Source organism: Blastomyces gilchristii, assembly GCF_000003855.2.
Source record: "Blastomyces gilchristii SLH14081 genomic scaffold supercont1.8, whole genome shotgun sequence".
Classification (NCBI taxonomy): Eukaryota; Fungi; Ascomycota; class Eurotiomycetes; order Onygenales; family Ajellomycetaceae; genus Blastomyces; species Blastomyces gilchristii.
Window position 1 is genome coordinate 686,616 of NW_003101675.1, and position 19,112 is coordinate 705,727.

Consider the following 19,112-nt stretch of genomic DNA (forward strand, 5'->3'; position numbering starts at 1 on the left):
AATAATAAGAACTCTGTGTTATTATGAGACTCTCTTTATAATATATCTCAAGATAAACTTCTTCTTCTTTGAAAGATACTCAATAAGCTGTTTATTAAGAGATTTATATATATTACTCACTCTTTAACTGCAGTCTCTATTCTCTTTGCAAAGAAATCAGATAAAGAACTCTGATTCTGTGTAAACTATCAAGAATTATATAGATTAATCAAGAAGAACTGCTATTCTTTATATCTTATCAATGAAATTCTAGCTTGTATCAGACAAGCTCAATGATTTATAAAACTAGATATAATTATCATATTTCATGAAATTTATATTACTGAAGAAGATGAATAACTTATAGCATTTCAAATATATTATAGTCTCTTTAAATGAATAGTTACATTCTTTGAACTGATTAATATTTTCATTATATTTCAGAAGTATATCAACTGAGCACTCTGAAATTTTCTTAATGAATTTATATCTATATATCTAAATAACATTCTCATCTTCACTGATAAGTTCAGAAAAGAATATCAAGAATATGTGTGAAAAGTATTATAATAATTACAAGAAGCAGAACTACTAATAGATATTAATAAGTATGACTTCAAAATCAAGAGTATTAAATATCTAAATTTTATCATAGAAGCTGATAAGGAAATTCAAATAAATTCTGAGAAAGTCTCTGTCATTCTTGAATGAGAAGCTTCATATAGTGTGAAAGATGTATAAAGCTTTATCAGATTTACTAACTTCTATCAGTAATTTATATAAAACTTCTCAGATATTGTAAGATGACTTACAGAACTCATCAGAAAGAACTCAGTATTTCAGTTATTAGCAGACACTGAAGCTGTATTTATATAGATAAAGAAGATATTCATCAACATCTCTCTGTTAATGATATTTAATTCTGATTATAAAATAGTTATTGAAGCTGACTTCTCTGACTGTATTATAGAGAAAGCTATATTATAATATAATAATAAAGATGTCTTATAATCATACATCTTCATATCTAAGAAACTAAGTTCTATCAAATACAACTATGAGATCTATGATAAGAAACTTCTTATAATTATACACTGTTTAGAAGAATGAGACTCTGAACTTCAAAGTGTCTCTGAATTTAAGATAATCACAGATTATAAGAATCTCAAGTACTTTACCACTATCTGTAAACTCACTGAATGATAGATACAATAATCTGAGTTCTTAAGCTGCTTTTATTTTATAATACACTACCATTTCAGCAGTCAGAACTTAATGACAGATGCTCTCTTATAATAAGTATAAGATATATCTTTCAATGTAACAGATATCTGTTGAATGAACTGAGCACACTGACTTTTAGATTTGAAGATATTAGTTAATCAAGATGAAACAACTTATGACACTATATATACTTCTCTAATTAGAACATTCTCTCTTCAAACTGTCACTGACACTGACACTGATACTGATACTGACACTGATATTAATATCTTAACTTCTTCTAAATTTACACTGAATAAATTATGATATTTAACAGTTCAAACTAATGAACTTCTTTAAGTGCTTATTAAAGTAGTATGTTAAGAAGTATTCTGATTTGTTTCAGAACTACATATAAGAACTAACATCTTAGAATACTTAATTAATGATAATAATACTCTACAGTTTCATGAATAATTTTAAGTCTCTCACTCTAAATTCTTATACATTTGAATAATGTAAGAGATGCACAATTCATATATAACTGATTACTCAGATTGTGAATAATTATATTAAATAGTCTCTTAAGAGTTCTACTGATCTGAGATATTAAGCAGCATCAGATGTTTCATTTAAAACTGTAACTATTATTCTTCTATCATCTTATAAAAGAAGTGTAGAAAAGATCTACTAAAATTACTTAATATCTGTGATAGAATCTGATATAGACTGGCCGCCGGAACCATGAATTTCACATTTGGTCCCATTTGGTCTGGTCCCATACATTTCTTAGCGTGAATCCCGCTGGGACTAGCTATTAAAAAAACATGTAAAGTGACTAGACTGACCGTGTGACCGTGTCTGAGACCAGGACCAGATTTTTTGATAGTCTCATTATTAATTCAACTGATCCCATTACATGGTTTTAACATTAGATAGTAGTCTTATACTGTCTCAGTGAGACTTACTGTCTACTCTTGTCACATTTTTCAAATGAGATTATGATTTTCACTTCTCAATTTAAATTATTTTTATTGCTTTAAATGACTTTAAATCTCATTTGAGCATTATCAAAAAGTGTTACTTTTTAAAAAATTAAAAATAGTGTAAAAAAAACCTTAAAATGTCTAAAAATAGTAACTTTATGCCAAGAATGAGACTAAATGGGATCAAATGAGATCACTTTCTCATTTTTTTCAAGTCATGATTTCATTTTAAGATCTGATATATAGTCACTTTACATGTTTTTTTGATAGCCAGTCTCAGCGGCATTCACGCCAAGAAATGTATGAAACCAGACTAAATGAGATCAAATGTGAAATTCATGGTCCCGGCGGCCAGTCTAAAAGTGACTATATATCAGATCTTAAAATTAAACCATGACTTGTAAAAAATGAGAAAGTGATTTCATTTGGTCCCATTTAGTCTCATTCTTGGCATAAAGTTACTATTTTTAGACATTTTAAGGTTTTTTTTAGACTATTTTTAATTTTTTAAAAAGTAACACTTTTTAATAATACTCAAATGAGATTTAAAGTCATTTAAAGAAATAACAATAATTTAAATTGAGAAGTGAAAATCATGATCTCATTTGAAAAATGTGACAAGAGTAGACAGTAAGTCTCACTGAGACAGTATGAGACTACTATCTAATGTTAAAACTGTGTAATGAGATCAGTTGAATTGATAATGAAACTATCAAAAAATCTGGTTCTGATCTCAGACACGGTCACACAGTCAGTCTAATCTGATAAGATATAGTAATTAACTTCACTATTAATCTCTCTGAGAGTAAGAATTATAAGAATGTTCTGATTATTATAAACTAATTGAGTAAAGATATAATATTAAAATCTTGTACTAAAATGAGTACTGAACAAGTCACTGAAGCTTTTCTATAAAGTCTGTTCTATTAAATATATAAATTTCTGAGATCTATAGTATCAGATCAGAGCTATCAATTCATAAGTACTCTTTAAACAAGAATCTGTCAAGTTCTCAAGATTATATGCTGTTTATCAACTATCTATCACTCTGAAACTGATAATATATCAGAATGAATAATTCAGACTGTAAAGAATTATCTTTATAAGTTCTGCAATTATTTATAAGATAATTAATATAATCTTTCTCTACATGCAGAGATTGCTATCAACAGCTGAGATACTGTTTTAACAGATATAAGTCTGTTCTTTCTTACATATAATTATTATATAAAAGTATTGAATCTTCTAGAAATCATACATTTCACACTGAATTCTTGCAATTCAATTCAGATTGCTGATAATATAGTAATAAAGCTTTAAAATATCTGTGACTGAGCAGATATCTCTATGACAACTGTGAAATAAAATCAAGAGAATTAAATCAATATTTAATGAGATCTCACTGAGTAATATAAGATAGAAGACTTAATATAATTAAATCTCAAGAATATATAGATTATACATTTATCTTATACACTGAATTATTATCATATCAAGTATAAAGTGATAGAAGTTCTAAATAGTCATAACTACTATCTTAACACATTATCAGAAATTTATAATGTCTTTCATATAAGCTTACTTTATCATGCTGTCATTAATTTATTTTCTTCTTAACTGATTTCTGACTAACAGCTATCAGAGATTATAGAAGAAGATAATAAACCTGAATAAGAGATTAAAGACATTCTTAATCAGAGACTCTGCAGCTGCAGCTGATAATATTTTATAAAATAACTCAGTTATAATTATCTGATCTGAACTTCAAGTTCTCTATTATCTGAGACAGCAGCTCTTGACTGATGAGAACTAAATATAATCAGAGAAGAAATGAGACTAATGTGACAGACTGCATCTAATTATTATATAGACTATTTCTTTACACTCTATAGATTTCACTGAAAAACTCACAGAATTTCTATTCTTTCATCTCAAAGCTTCACTGTATACACACTGTGTATATCTATAAATATTCACTCTGATCACTGATTCTCACACTTTCTCTTTCTTTTTCTTCTTTAATGTTTTTCACTTTATTATATAAGATCTATAAATATTATACTGATCTATTCAGCGTAGACCTCTTACAATTAGAAAAATAAGTTCTAATTATATTTTATAAAATGTTTCACTTACTATTAATAAACTGACTGATATAAGTGTTATAATAATATTTGTTTTAAAAATAAGAGATTATTGTCAGAAATGTATATAATATAATAGACAAACTATGAAAAATCATTCAATAAAAGAGAAGAAGTAAGCATTTTTTATATTGTGCAAGGTCAGGTAATGGCACGGGCCACATTTGCGAGGTCAGCTTACATAACGAGGTCAAGTGGCGCACTTAGCGAGGTCAAGTTTTCTGTATACACAGTTTTCTGCTTCCTGGTGTGACTGGATTTGATGAGAGATGATGCGGTTTAGAAGAACATTTGACTGCTGGATAATAGTGCAGCTGCTTCTGAATACACTTACAAATGTAAGCAGCTCTAGCAGCTCCACTAATTATTTTACACATAAGGAGCCAGCGTACGCCCATAATCTTACGCTGGCTCAGGCACCTTTGAATCACAATGACAAGTCCCATCAGGCTTCAAGAGCAAATTGATAACAATTCTCCTGAGGGCGAGGGTAACTAACCAAAAATATTATTCCAGAGCGGGAACCTGAGCTCTCGGCAACTTTTGAACGGCGCCGGGCTATCTGAGAACTGCTTTCGAAAAAAGGGGCAAACCCTTTGGAGACTTTTGTGGCTGACTTTGATAACAAGCCCGCGTCTGCTAGCTTTCCAACTCTGGTTAGACTATAGGCCGACGGCGGCCCACTAATAAGCTATTAAACCTGAGTTTAGCGGAGCATTTCCAAAGACCTGGATCACCCTATTCAAGTGGGCGCAACCCCTTTTATCCTCTGGGACATGGGGAGAAGCTCAAGGTTTGCTCTTCTCGTTTCGAACAGTTAATGCCTAGACAGAACAAGTTCTCACAGCTCTTACCACCAATTAGCTGTGAGGGAGTGTGATACACATACATTTCCCGATGCCCAAGCTTTCCCGATTGTTGTTATTCGCAGCCCACGCCTTTCTGTGGAGGATATTTGAGATTGAGTATGCAATTGAGGAGACTCAATCAGTTAGTTATGGCCGGGGGATGGAATACTGACGCTGCTAATTAGCAGCTTCAATCTCGACTTGGCTCTCTTGGCAACTATTGCGCATTTCGTTACTGGGCGGGTTGATAAGAAACTGCCCAGTCGGTGTCGCTCGTCTGGTGTACGGAGTACGGATTACTGAAAAACGATTTATGCAGGCGTTTTCGGCCAAGCAACAATGATGTGATGAGCCTGCACACTTGCGGACGTTCAGGGCTTGCAGATGCCGCCAAGATCGAGTTATGACTGCCCGGAGTCCCTGGGTTATATTTCTTATGTATGTACAGAGTACGGGGATGTCCATGGACATGTGTACCAACCGCAAGATAGAGATATGAAGCATTATCACTTGCTACTAAGAGAATGCGATGGTCGGAGCTATATATGGTGTAGTGATATAGAAATTAGTTTGTTTTAAACATATTTCAGGATCAATATCTTTTCAAATTTTCAAAGGAATCAAGTGTAGCGATATCTGGGAACAGGAATCCAAAGAGGGACTGTGTATGCACCCTGTACGGGGTACATATCCAGCCATCTGGAGAATAAAATCGGCGAACTCCCCCCTGAGTTAGCGATTAGGACGCAAGGTCTTCCCCATCTTGTATCAGAGTGTGTGGTCAGTTTCAGCTTATCTTGGAAGAAGATACATATTTGAGACGAGATGTGTTTGAATGCAAATGTTATCTCTGCCGAGAAACCGAATGGATCTCCCTTTTTTCTTTTTCTTTTTTTTTTTCAGTCTCCCTCTGGCGGCCTTATTTTGTGATTTTTACCTGTTAGCTCCCAGAGATTTCATGTTTGAGGTTCAAGAACTTGATCACTGAATGAGGGACAGTTGAGACACTTGTAGGAAGAATATGATGATAGATCAATTGTTGCTGCAGAGTAATGTTAGCTCTAGGGATGTGTCGACAAGTCAAGCTACTGTTGCAGAAGCAGAACCAGCCTTAGATGAAGTTTGATCGGTCTTCTTCCTGCAGCTGCATGAGCGATATCCTGCTTGATGCCCAGCGATCATCACATCCTTGATATGCTTGGCTGGAGCACCGCTGGGAGTTTGAACGCCATAGGCTTGAAAGAAGATATCTCTGACCATGTGAATTAGAAAGATCGAAGCAAGTTTGTTTATAATTCTGTGTAAGTAAGCTTTGTCACCGGCTAGAATTCTTATTGCTCGTTCCCTTTGCTTTTATTATATTCACACAAAATGAATGATTTACTACTGTTTGTGAAAGGGGAAGGGGATGAGTACGAGCAATATCATTGTCTGGGTAAACCTTATGAGAAACTCTTCAAAAACTTTCGGATCTCTCAGAAATCCAAGCAAGCCACTCTGCGCCCAGAACGTCTTTGGCTTGTTGGGCGGATTTTAAGGTTTCGGGGACCGGCATCGTGTCAGAGGAACCATGCCGTCTATGGAACTGTGTTGCAATTTTTCTAAGTCGAATGAATAATCTTCCTGTCGGAAGAAAACAGTAACTAGTGGATGAGGTTTGACCCTTCCAAAATTCAGGCTATTGAATTGCAAAATTTTATTGGTCCTTGGGCGTTGGCATCTGGGGTTTCCCTCTTCTTGCCCAATTGCTCCTGGGAGTCGCCGAATCGGGCTCTCGCGTCCATCATGCAGCATCTGTTCAGCGGTGCCTTGGTGGGAGAATGCAATATATTATGCACGAAGGACGTCTTTGAGTTTGGCCTTCCAGGATCAAAAATGCATTATACACAGTCTATGCTCAGGGCCCTTATTGACCAGGATACTAGTGATAGCCGGGCCAGCCACGGGATCGTGATGGGCTGCGTCAGCCAGTAGCAACCGCCATTCGGGACTCCTGACTTGAACGCCAAAGCGTAATTCTCTCTTGCTCGGTTGCTGAGCCTGTCGTAACCCTTCTTAATTTTCTTGGCTTCGTAAGCTCGACAATGCTTGGCCGGGGAAGAACTAGCTGAATCCTGGGCCTCGAAAGCTTCTACTACAGCGAGGACTGAGAGTATCCCTTCTATTGGGGATAGCGGGTTCCGAAGCGTGAAAGGTTTTGTAAAAATTTCTAATTCCAGGCTAACTTTTCTTTGCCCTGCAAGGGGGTGACCTTGGGGCCCTCGACTGGGGAGGAAATTCCCAATTCCGCCACTCACAGTTGCCCGTTAGACTAGCTTGGGGGGTTTCCGCGCTGTAACCTCCAACTTGTGACGACAGCTTGAGAACCCCGTGCCCTCAACTGCGCTTCCGCCTCATGCGCCTGGATTCCAATTGATGCGAAGTTTCTTTCCTCCCCGCAGTGAGAGCGCGCGGATCATTCCTCGGGGGTCTCCAAACTGATGGCCGACCTTCATCCTACCTCACGTAGCGAGGTTGTTCATGATGAGGTTGGGGGCTTAGACGAGGGTCCGGCACGCTTAGTGGGCATAATCTGATACCGGACTGTCAGAGTCACTGAGCATACTAGAACCCAGGGGAGAAGAGTACGCTAGCCCAGCTTAGCGCAGAGACATTCTTGGGACGGGAACCGGGAGAGCAAGCCACCTTGTCGCCGTCAACTTTCGAGTTTCTCAAGGCAAGGGGCCTCGAGCGGAATCAGAGCAAAGCTAAAGCTACCGCTGTTCTCTCCACACGCGCTACCACCAACGTTGGAACGGCCAATCTTGAACCTAAGTAGACTAAAAATGTAGCCTCCACACCGGGTCCAGTCTAAGCTTCGGTTGTTGTGTTTTTGTACTTACTTGGTTTCTCGCTCCACTGCTCGCTCCCTCAGTAGGCTTCTCCACCAGACACTCGCCTCTCACTCTCTTTGCTTCTTCCTTCTCCTTTCTTGCTTTCTCATCTCTCTCTGGTAAACCCCAGGTAGTTTCTTGTTTTGCTTCCTTTCTCTGTCCATGCTTGTGCTGTGGGCTTTTCTTTCTTGTGCATATACCCCATAGCTGCCGTTCTGCCTTTGCCGGTAGTGTACTTACCCCGTCGATCTCCGTTTTCCTGGGAGAAAACCTGATTCATTAATCCCTCGCCTTGAATGAACTGGCCAGGTTTGCTGTCTGGTAGTATACTACCTTGAATATTCGTGCGAGTCGTTGCGGGCATCCATCGTGTTGACACTGAGTGTCGTTGCCCCTCCCGACGTATTCCCTTTTTGGGACATATCTCTCCATCTCTGCTGCTCGCCAACAACGCAGTCTGGATACTGGCGTGTACTGTCTGTCTGTCTGCCGCTGGACAATAAACTGGGCGAATAAGATAACAGCAGCATAAGTATCACCATTTAGAATGATAAACGACGCAGGCCGCCAAGCGAATTGACTGTCATCCTTCACTACCCCCGAAATCGAATCTATCGATACCTTCTCTTGTTGCTGGTACGTCCCTCGCAATCGTTCATCCGTTACTACATCGCACATTCCGCTTGACATATACTCCAATTGCCATCACCAAAGGATTCCGGTTTGAGTAAACACCTGATTACTTTTGTGAAGAAGTCGAATAATCCACAGGGGATCCTAACATCGTATCCACAGGTTTTCAATCGTTGACGATCAAACTCCCTCCCCGCATAAAACCGACCGGTTGGACTTCTCCAGTCCATGGACAATGTGTGATTGTATCCGTTCGCAAAGATAATAGAGCTCTTGTTATCAACGCTTCTCGGAGTTTAAAGGATTGACGTTTCTGGTGTATTATCCATGGAGATTCTTGATGACCATGTTGCTCCCCTTAACGTTCTGAAAGGCAAAGCTCATGCACAAATGCACATCGTGCCCCTTCCTAACCGCATTATCCCGAGCAATATGTTTTCCCCACTGCCATCACAGATGCATGTAACGCCCCCTCTAACGCCGCATAGCTCGCTGGAAGATATTGTTGAGCGGCGCAGTCATGACGTCTCCATATTCCACAATTACCTGCGCGCGTTCTACCCCTTCCAACCGAATGCAGGAGTTTCTTCATCGACGGTTACTCTACCCTTGGACCAAGGGGATATAATCCTGGTGCATTCAATTCATACCAACGGCTGGGCTGATGGTACTTTGCTGGACAGCGGTGCTCGTGGCTGGTTGCCGACAAACTATTGCGAGGCATACGACCAGGTTCCTATGCGACCCTTGCTAAAATCGTTGACTGATTTTTGGGACACTATTCGTGGGGGGTCCGTGTCCACCCTCCATCAGTTTACCAATCAAGATTATATGAGGGGACTGATAGCTGGTGTACGGTTTTTACTGGTTAGTAAACTTATTGTCCCTTCACCTCAACTCCAACTGATCGAGATGACTAGGAAAAATCCGAATGCTTGACACGAGATTGCCACTTAGTCCAGAAATTTGATAACTTGCGGAGAAACAGAAAGGCGCTCCTTTCAGATCTGTCCTCCTTGGTAAAACTAGCAAAAAAACTACAAGATGTTGCGAATGGCGGGGAACTTGATGGGTCTCTGGACACGATCTTCGACCAGATGCTGTTCAAAGCTTTCAAAATCATTACCCGAGGAGTACGGTTCCTGGATGTCTGGAATGAAGAGATTGGTCTAAGTAGAGCCATCGCAGAGCTGGATGTTCCATCCGTAAGCCTCGGCCACGATATATACGACGTGCCATTAACACCACCTGTGGACGCGTCGTTCTCGCCCGGGCCTACTATGGGATCTACGGTTTCCTCTGGTTTATCCTTTAGCATCAATGGGGTCAGCACCGATCTAGACCAAGGGGACTACTCGGAGGGTACCCACGGTTCAATCGAGCAGGCAGGATTGTACAACGCCCATAATGCTCGAAAACCGCAATCCATCCAGCCCAAGAGGATATCTATTTCACACCGTATATCTTACAACGGATCATCCTCCACTCAAAATCCTAAGCTTGCCTCCACGCTACTTGCCTCCGCCTACGATGAATTCCTTGGTGTGCTTGGTTCATTTATTGGTCTCCATCTTCAATCTCGGTCTTCGACCGAACTTCTTCTGACGACACAAAAGGCAACGCAGTCCTGTCGAACATTGCTCACGATAGTCGGAACTATATGCGAGCGGGATCTCCATCGTTCGGACCTCCTGGAACGATCTAAAAATACGTTGTATGATAGGATTACGGAGCTTGTCCATGCAACTCGGGATGTCTTTCGACCAGCAAACGCCACAGACGACGAGGTTGTATTCATGCCAGATGAGGGAAAGAGGCTTGTTGATGCAGTGACTGGGTGTGTTCGAGGAGCTGGCGACTGTGTTGCGAAGGCAAGATATATATTTGAGCTGAGTGGTGATTTTGAGCTAGAAAGTATAGGGCTCGGTATTACTGGATTGAATCCGGACAAGCATGAAAGCTCTACTGACAGCCGGTACATTGATGATTCGGAAGATCAAGCAAATGGAGATGACCAAATGGAAAATGTGGATGATGGCAATGAGGTCTCTGTGCGGTCGGCCTTGCCACGCATCCTAATACCAAACAAACAACTCCCTTTTACCCCGGACCTGACTGGTGGTGCTACTCCATCCTCTGAATACACCAGCGCAATGGCCCAAACACCAACCTCAGCGCTAGGCGAACCACTGAACTTGGATATTTCTTCATACGATCATCTTGCGGATGCCTCTGCTTCTTCTGAACATAGCAATGCTTTTGCTCCTTACCATGCTACTTCCCCTGAAGATTCCCATCCCTCAGATATGTGCTATGCCGGGACGACGGCGGATTTGACAAGTGTAGCAAGCGAAACGACTTACGTGGACAGTATTCGAGATTCGGAGGTGAGTACTGTTTCCCAGGCGTCGACTCGAGTCACAACACCCGATTTCAACAAACCACTCCCATCCGCCGTTGCCCACAGCAGCTTACAGAGTTCTCAGTCAACCCTAATCGAGGAAGGCGATGATGGGGAGAATTTGTTGGAAAAGACTTACGCCCAGGAGCTCATGTTCAAGGACGGCCAGGTAATCGGAGGTAGCCTTAGGGCCCTCATCGAAAAACTGACTGCTCACCAATCCACCCCCGATGCTCTTTTTGTTTCCACCTTTTACCTCACGTTTCGACACTTTGCAACGCCTACCGACTTTGCTGAAGCGTTGATGGATCGTTATGATTATATTGGGGATAATCCCGAAGCTGCTGGTCCCGTTCGTCTTCGAGTCTACAATATCTTTAAGGGTTGGCTTGAGTCACATTGGCGCCATGACTGTGATGATGTCGCTCTTCCCTCAATACTGAAGTTTGCTCGGAGCAAACTGATGCTCGTCTTGCCCTCGGCGGGGAATCGGCTTGTGGACCTTGCAGAAAAGGTATCCACTGTGCATGGCCCAGTGGTTCCACGGCTTGTGTCTTCCATGGGCAAAACAAATACGGCTGTTGGCCAATATGTTAGCCCCGATGTTCCTCTTCCACCACCACTCATATCTAAGAGCCAACTAAACCTATTGAAACAATGGAAAGCTGGGGGTCAGCCTATCACTATACTGGACTTTGATGCTTTGGAACTGGCGCGACAGTTTACGCTCAAGGAGTCTAGGATATTCTGCTCCATCCTTCCAGAAGAACTGCTAGGTGCTGAGTGGATGAAAAATCAGGATCTCTCGCAGTTAATGTCCGAGCCATGTCGACGTTGTCGACAGACCTAGCTAATCTCGTAGCCGATTGTATTTTACAACAAGAGGAGCCCAAAAAGAGAGCCGTTATCATCAAACAATGGGTCAAGGTCGCGTCTAAATGCTTGGAATTGAATAACTACGATTCTCTAATGGCGATTATCTGCTCCCTTAATTCCTCTACCATTTCTCGGCTGAGACGCACTTGGGAGCTGGTTTCACACAAGACGAAGATTTTGCTGGAACAATTGAGGGAAATTGTGGATGTTTCTAGAAACTATGCTGTTCTTAGACAACGGTTGCAGGGCCATGTGCCTCCATGCCTACCTTTTGTCGGAACCTACCTAACCGACCTGACCTTCGTGGACCACGGAAATCAAGACACACGAGCACTCCCGACTGGCGATGGAAGCAAATTGGTCATTAATTTTGATAAACATATGAAAACAGCGAAGATCATCAGTGAACTTCAGCGTTTCCAGATACCGTACCGACTTGCTGAAGTTCCTGAACTGCAGACTTGGATACAGGATCAGCTCGTTCGCGTCCGTTCTGCGGGAGAGAAAAGCTTTCAGAATTACTATCGACGCTCCCTAGTCTTGGAGCCCAGAGAACAGCCCCTCCAGCGTAGTAGCCCTCGAGAGCCCAACCCAGCTTTGGCTCGTGAAACTCCCAAGGACAAGTTCGATTTCCTCTCGTGGGCCCATAGTTCCAAGACGAAGACGGTTACTTCTCAGGGCTAGTTTTCTTGTACTGGAAGGCTTTATTCGCCATAATTGGTAAACAGACCCTCTTACGCGTTACGATTTGACGACCATGATACTCCCTTGATTCTTCTCTTTCCATCATTTTATTCGCACTCGTCAATAGTTTTTGGCCTGATCTTTTTTCATGTGTACACACCTTTCTACTCTTTTTTTTTTCAATTCAGATATCCCTTGGACGTAATAAATACACCCCCTTTTTTGACTTTTTTTTGCTTTTTTTGCTTTTTTTTTTTTTTTTTTTTTTTTGGCCCGGGAGGGGGGGCGTAGTTGATGGCCACTCTTTTCGGTTTCTCTCTTCACGTTTTTCTAACGGTATAAACTGGGAGAATGGATGTACAACCTCATTTCGGGAAAACATACAGCAGGAAAACTGAAGAAAAGAAGCATGGCATGCGAATGCCCTTAATTTTTCCTTGCGTTTTTGTATTTGGAGAACCATGGTCACACGACCCTGACCCTGGGCAGGAAGAGTTGCAGAGCGAATCTCTTATTTATTAACCTTGGTTGGACTTTTTGACTTCTTACTTTTAACTCGCATCATCCAGTCGCGTTGTTTTGTTGCTCTCGGAACGAGATGAAAACGCACATTCTGAAATTGGAGTTGGCACATACCACATGTTCACTTGAAGTGGACGACATCCGCATGTTTCGGTTTGATTTCAAGGACGGGGGTTAATAGGCATAAACATGTTAATGTTGTACGTTAGGCGATTCAATAATTGCTACTGTCAGATTCAAAAAGCTTTTGATTTTGAAAATTTCTTATCACTGTTTCAAGCCCCTGAGTTTCTATAGAAGAATCAACAGCTCTCTATTCTAGAAACACCAACTTTTCCATGCAAAAAATGCTGGAACATGACATCACAGGCACCTCATCAAAAATATTTGAATGCTCCAGCTCATACAGCTCAGATCAATCCTCAAATCTTCATTCTTTTTTTCATTCTGCTCTTTTCATACATTCTCTACAGTATTTCCATTCCTTATACTCTTGTCTATGTTCATTTTTGATCTCTGTGTTCATGGCATGTGCTGCTAAATGCACTGTAACATGATCTCATGTGATGTCATGTGCACCTCTTTGAATTCATGGGTGGATTGACCAGCTGGCTCTGCGGCCTGTACAGCTCTGATTAATCTGATAATGTTGATAGGGGTGATACGGGGTGGAAGAGAGTGGTGGGGGCGGTAGAGGTGGTGGTGGTGGTGGTAGAGGGGACTGGGCAAGCAGCAAGGCGAGTGTAAGCGAGCGCTTGATGCTTGTGGTGTATGATGATATAGTCTAGCTGGCAAGATTCTCTATATAGAATGTGAGAAATATAACTGCAGTAGCTGAAGCAACTATCAAGACTTTCACTATGAAAAATTCTGTCAGAAGATTTGATTTGAGCTATCACAAAAAAATGTTTTTGTAGCACACAAGTCTTGGTGTGCAGCTGCTAGGTATTGCAGAGCTAGTTCACATTAGAAAACCATTTCTACAGAAAGATCACAATGTAGTAGAATCAAATATTTTCATCATTATCATTCTTATCTATAAATGATTAATTTGTGCTCTGTAATAACTAATTTTTTATTTATTATTATTATTTATTTTTTTTTTAAAAAAAAAACACTTATAGAACTCATAAACTATTTAATTATTTTTAATAAATTTAATAGTCATTTCTAAGAGACTCTGAGTATGATTTAATTTTCTTTGAAATGAGATATTCTGAGAGTGTAAATATTAAATCTTAATATTTTTAATATTAAGTAACTTACTATTATCTCTGATCTGATATTTAAAAGAACTAATAAAGACTAACACTATAAAAACAGCAGTAAATAATTTCTAGAAAGAGAGATTTTATTTAGTAATTATAATAAATTTTTTTTCTTCTTTTTTTCTTCTCTTTCTTCTTCTCTCTTTTCTTTATTTTCATCTGTATTTTCATTTATTTCTCTATATTTATCTCTTTCTCTATCTTTATTTTTATCTTTATTTTTAATGTTGTATGCAATTCTCTGTTTAATAGAATAGTTTAAATTGACTGTAAAAACTGTAAAAATCTGAAGCTATATTTATACAGAATATAAAAAAAAAGACTATTTACAGTTAATTCTTTAATTGTAAAAACTGTATAAATTTATAACTGTGTTTATTATAAACAAGAAAATAAAGAATTTATAAAATTAATATGAATTATAAATAAAGAATTGAATCTTTGTACAGATAGATTATATTACATTTCTATAAAAAGTGTTTTATTATATTACAGCAGTAGAAATTGCAGCAATTGAACCTGTAATTACCTGCTTAATAAGTGATAACTATCTATACAGATCATTGCGGCTTTCTTTACAGGCGGTTATATAAGATGTGCATTTTTTTAACTAATTATATCACAGAATGAGACCTGCAAGATCTCATCTTCTATTCTAATCAGGTTTTGAAAGCATCTAACATATTACTTCGCTTCACTCCGCAAATTAAGTTTCAAGTACAGTAATGTAATCAATCACTCAACGCCTGCTTACACTCAATATCAGCCATTTCATCATCACAATAATGAAATATTTTCAATGATATTTTAACGATAAATTTAGATTTTAAGATGATGTATTATATGATGAAAATATATATAGAAAATTACATATAAAAATATACAGTTAATGCTGTGAATATTTATTAAGCTTAATAACTTATTTAAAACATGAAATCTTGAATAAAGATAGATTTAATAAGTAAGTAGTTATTAAAGCAGTAGAGATTATGATATTATTAAATTTCTTTAATAGTGAATTTATAAGTACTCTGACAGAGCTTTAAAAATATCATTTAATCACTGTTTATAAAATTAAGAATTCACTTTTTTAATTAGAAAGATGACTTTTAAATTCTTTAATCTTTTTTTTATTTAATTATAATTACTACTGTATAATAGCTTATTCTTTCTTCTCTTTTTACTCTTAAGTTTTTCTTACATCTCTAAGCTTCTTTTTAATCTGTTATTAAACAGCTCTTATAGTTTTATTTATATCTTTTTACTACTTTACTATCTGATAAGCTGTCTTTTACTTTATTCTCTTCTTTATAATATTTACTTTCTTCTATTTCTTAAGAATAGTATATTATAACTTAACATCATTTTTATAAGTCTACTTTTTCTTTTTAACAGCTTTAGAAGTGATTATTTTCTTATATATAATCTATATCTTTACTGATAAAAAGAACTGTGTTAATAATAAATTTAAAGAATTTAATAAGCTTGTTACTCTATTATAATTATAATATCTTCTCTCTTAATTAAGAGCTTACTATAGCTTTCTATTCTTTATTAGAAGAATCTCTTTATTAAGAGCAAGATTTTTCTCTGTATAAATTACTTAATTAAGATTATTAAATATTTAATACTGTTACTATTTAACTCTCTTTATTAATTTCTATATATTAATAATAGAAGTAGAGATTCTTGATTAATATTATATATCTAAGAGAGTATAAGACTATATTACAAGCTTTTTAAGAATCTATTCTAAATTAAATAAATATAGATTAGTAGTAGTGAATACAGATATAATATTTAAAGATATAACTACTTTCTTTTATATAGTATTAAATAGCTGTTAAAAGGATCTCTTTATAGTGTATATAAATCTTATTTCAGTTCTCATCTATTCATTTAGTTAATTAAAGTATGATTTACTTAATAATTCAATTATTTCAATATCTAATAACTGTAATCAGTATGTAGAATGAGAAGAAAAAATAGTAAATAGAATTTAATAATAATCTATATAATTGATAAATATTATATTAATATAAGAGAGATGATTATTGAATATAAAAAGTTTATATTCATACTCTGCTTTTTTTTATATAAGATTCAAAGATCTTCTTTAACTATATAAATTTATATTTATTATTACTTTATTTATTTTTTAATATACTAAATAAATCTGATTCTTTTCACTATTAAAATTCTTTAATTAAGTATTTTATATATTTCTTAATTCTTCTTAATATATAAAAGTAGATAAGAGTGAAGTAATTAATATAATATATTTAAGAGTATGAATAAGTTTTAATAGAAATTCTTTCTTATCAAAGTTGTAAATATTTCTAGATTTAATATTATATTAAGTGATTTTTATCTATTGCTATAAATTAATTAGTAAGAAATAAAAAATCAGTAGAAGAAAGAAATCTATTATAAGATTAAAATAATGCTTAAAATATATTAAATTATCTACAATCTTGTATTTTCAATCAATATTTTAAAGATAAAGTAACTTGATTATATTCTTATAACACTGATAGAATAATAATACTCAGTTAATTTTAATAGATACTTTTAGAATCTCAATAATGAGGTTATAAAGCATTTGAGATGTACAAGAAAAACTGTGATCTGTTAATTAATTAATACAAAAAAGAAGCTATTCTTCTTATAAATGTGTGATATTTGTATAGTGAGTAGAGCTTGCTTTCTTTCTTAATATTTAAACATGTCTATAATACTGTGATAATGTATATCAACTGATTTCATATTTTTTAGCAGTCTCAGTGTAATTAGAGATCAATTGTGTATTAAAATCATTAATTACTACTTGTATAACTGCTTCATAGTGCATGTTATAAGTGTTTGAAGATGAATGAAAAAATGAAGATTGAGCGGGTGTTGAGTGTAAGTGAGCGTTGAGTGATTAATTACGTTAGTGTTCAATAAGTCAGTGTAGTAGCGGCTCGGCGCGGAGAATCTAGTTATCAACCCCATTCTCTATTTAATAAATACAATCTTGACTAAGTATTTAATATAGCTTTATATACATGATTAGAGAAGTTAATTCAATAGAGAATATCTGTATACTGTTTCCTTTTTTAATATTTAATTATTTTATATCTGATTTTAATGACAGCCTGCATTCTATGCAGAATTAATCTTATTAAAGTCTGTATCTTCTTCCGTGTAATTGTATTTTATATCTTTTATAATTTAACTCTTATCACTACTTCTGACTGTATTCTATATTTTATCTTGAAAATTCTCTGCTTTATAATAACTCAGAGATTCTCTATAGAATTAGAATCAGAGTATTATGTAAATTAATTTATTTAATTTATCTATTAATTCTTCATTCAGTTCTTTACAAGCTTAGAGATATGATATTTAGCATCATTCTTTACACATAGAGAAATTTCACATTTCTGAAAAATATAAATACAGTGAGAATATTTATGAAGAAGTATAATCTTAATATATCTCTTAGAATTCATTCAGATATTAAATAATATGAATACAAGCTTTGATTTAAAATCTCAGCTTATAGCTTCTTATACAGACACTTTGATTCAGTTGAATTTAAATGTAAAAATCAGATATTAACTCTGAAAGACTTTATTATATAAGTAAAAAACTCAATGACTTGATATATTCAATTCAATCTCAAATATAACTTTGTCTAAGTAGCTTATACAGATATTATTTTTATCTGTTCATTATTATTATTATTATTATTATTCTTTCATTATACTTATATGCAAGCGGAGCTTATAATGAGTCCTTGCGTGATGTTAAATACAGGTCAAGTGTTGATTATACAGAAGGAAATACAGATGTTAAGATAATGTCAAGATAACAAGAACATAGAAACATACAAAGAAGTAACAATTAGATACATGCAATAATAACTTCTCAGCTCAGAAACATAGAGCAATTTATGAAAGTAATTTATACATCTCTGTATTTATTAGAAATCTGAGATGCTTGAGTTCTGAATTTAATGTATTCTCTGCGGGGTTTGAACTCACATATCTTAGTTTCTCACATCAAGGTGCTACTAAGTGACTATATTAATTATTCAGTCACTGAGGCTTTATCTGTTCAATTTCTATATTTAATATCAAAAACTCTTCAAATGTTCTTATATATAAACTTTAAATAGAGCTTCTTTTGAGATTTGAAGATATATTATTTATTCTTTTTTTGTTAAAAAAATACTGTCTTGCAGTATTATGAGAGAGTTGAGATTCAGATTTTGAAAATGTGAGAAATATGAATAGAGATTAAAATTAATACTTCTTAAAATAAAGAATAAGATACTATTGATTTTAAGCAGAGAGTGTAAAAAATTTTTAAAAGCATTTTGAGAAATATTTCTTAGAATTCTGATGCTTTCAATGATAGATAATAAAGAATATGATTGAGTAAAACAGTTTCAAAAGTTGAGATATAAATAGAAAAGAGTGTTTTTTTCTTATATAAGCTTAAAATTGTATTGATAATAGTTTTAGAGTGCTCTTTTCTCAACTTCTTAAGCTTGAAAGTTATATTTTTAAGTTATAAAGTGAAAGTTAAATGATGAAGATATTTTGAAAGAGAGAGATTATATGCGGAGTTCTCAGCACGGTGTCATCAAAACTTCACTACAACAACCGCTCCACCACGAACTCGCTCGATTTTTCGAATAAGAACCCG

General features: G+C 35.9%; 3 protein-coding genes across 3 annotated transcripts; 2 read left to right on the forward strand and 1 right to left on the reverse strand.

Moving 5' to 3' along the window:
- Positions 1–6,945: 6,945 nt before the first annotated feature.
- BDBG_04850 (uncharacterized protein) lies at positions 6,946–7,978 on the forward strand (the record flags this gene model as incomplete). Its single annotated transcript, XM_002624940.1, has 2 exons — positions 6,946–7,122; positions 7,769–7,978. The coding sequence occupies 2 exons, from the start codon at positions 6,946–6,948 to the stop codon at positions 7,976–7,978; spliced, it is 387 nt and encodes a 128-aa protein (XP_002624986.1).
- A 334-nt stretch (positions 7,979–8,312) lies between these two features.
- Positions 8,313–8,711, reverse strand: BDBG_04851 (uncharacterized protein; the record flags this gene model as incomplete). Its single annotated transcript, XM_002624941.1, has 1 exon — positions 8,313–8,711. The coding sequence occupies one exon, from the start codon at positions 8,709–8,711 to the stop codon at positions 8,313–8,315; it is 399 nt and encodes a 132-aa protein (XP_002624987.1).
- Positions 8,712–8,993: 282 nt separating this feature from the next.
- Positions 8,994–12,627, forward strand: BDBG_04852 (Ras guanine-nucleotide exchange protein; the record flags this gene model as incomplete). The annotated part of the gene is made up of 3 exons (XM_031721864.1): positions 8,994–9,533; positions 9,587–11,843; positions 11,879–12,627. The coding sequence occupies 3 exons, from the start codon at positions 8,994–8,996 to the stop codon at positions 12,625–12,627; spliced, it is 3,546 nt and encodes a 1,181-aa protein (XP_031578364.1).
- Positions 12,628–19,112: the final 6,485 nt, after the last annotated feature.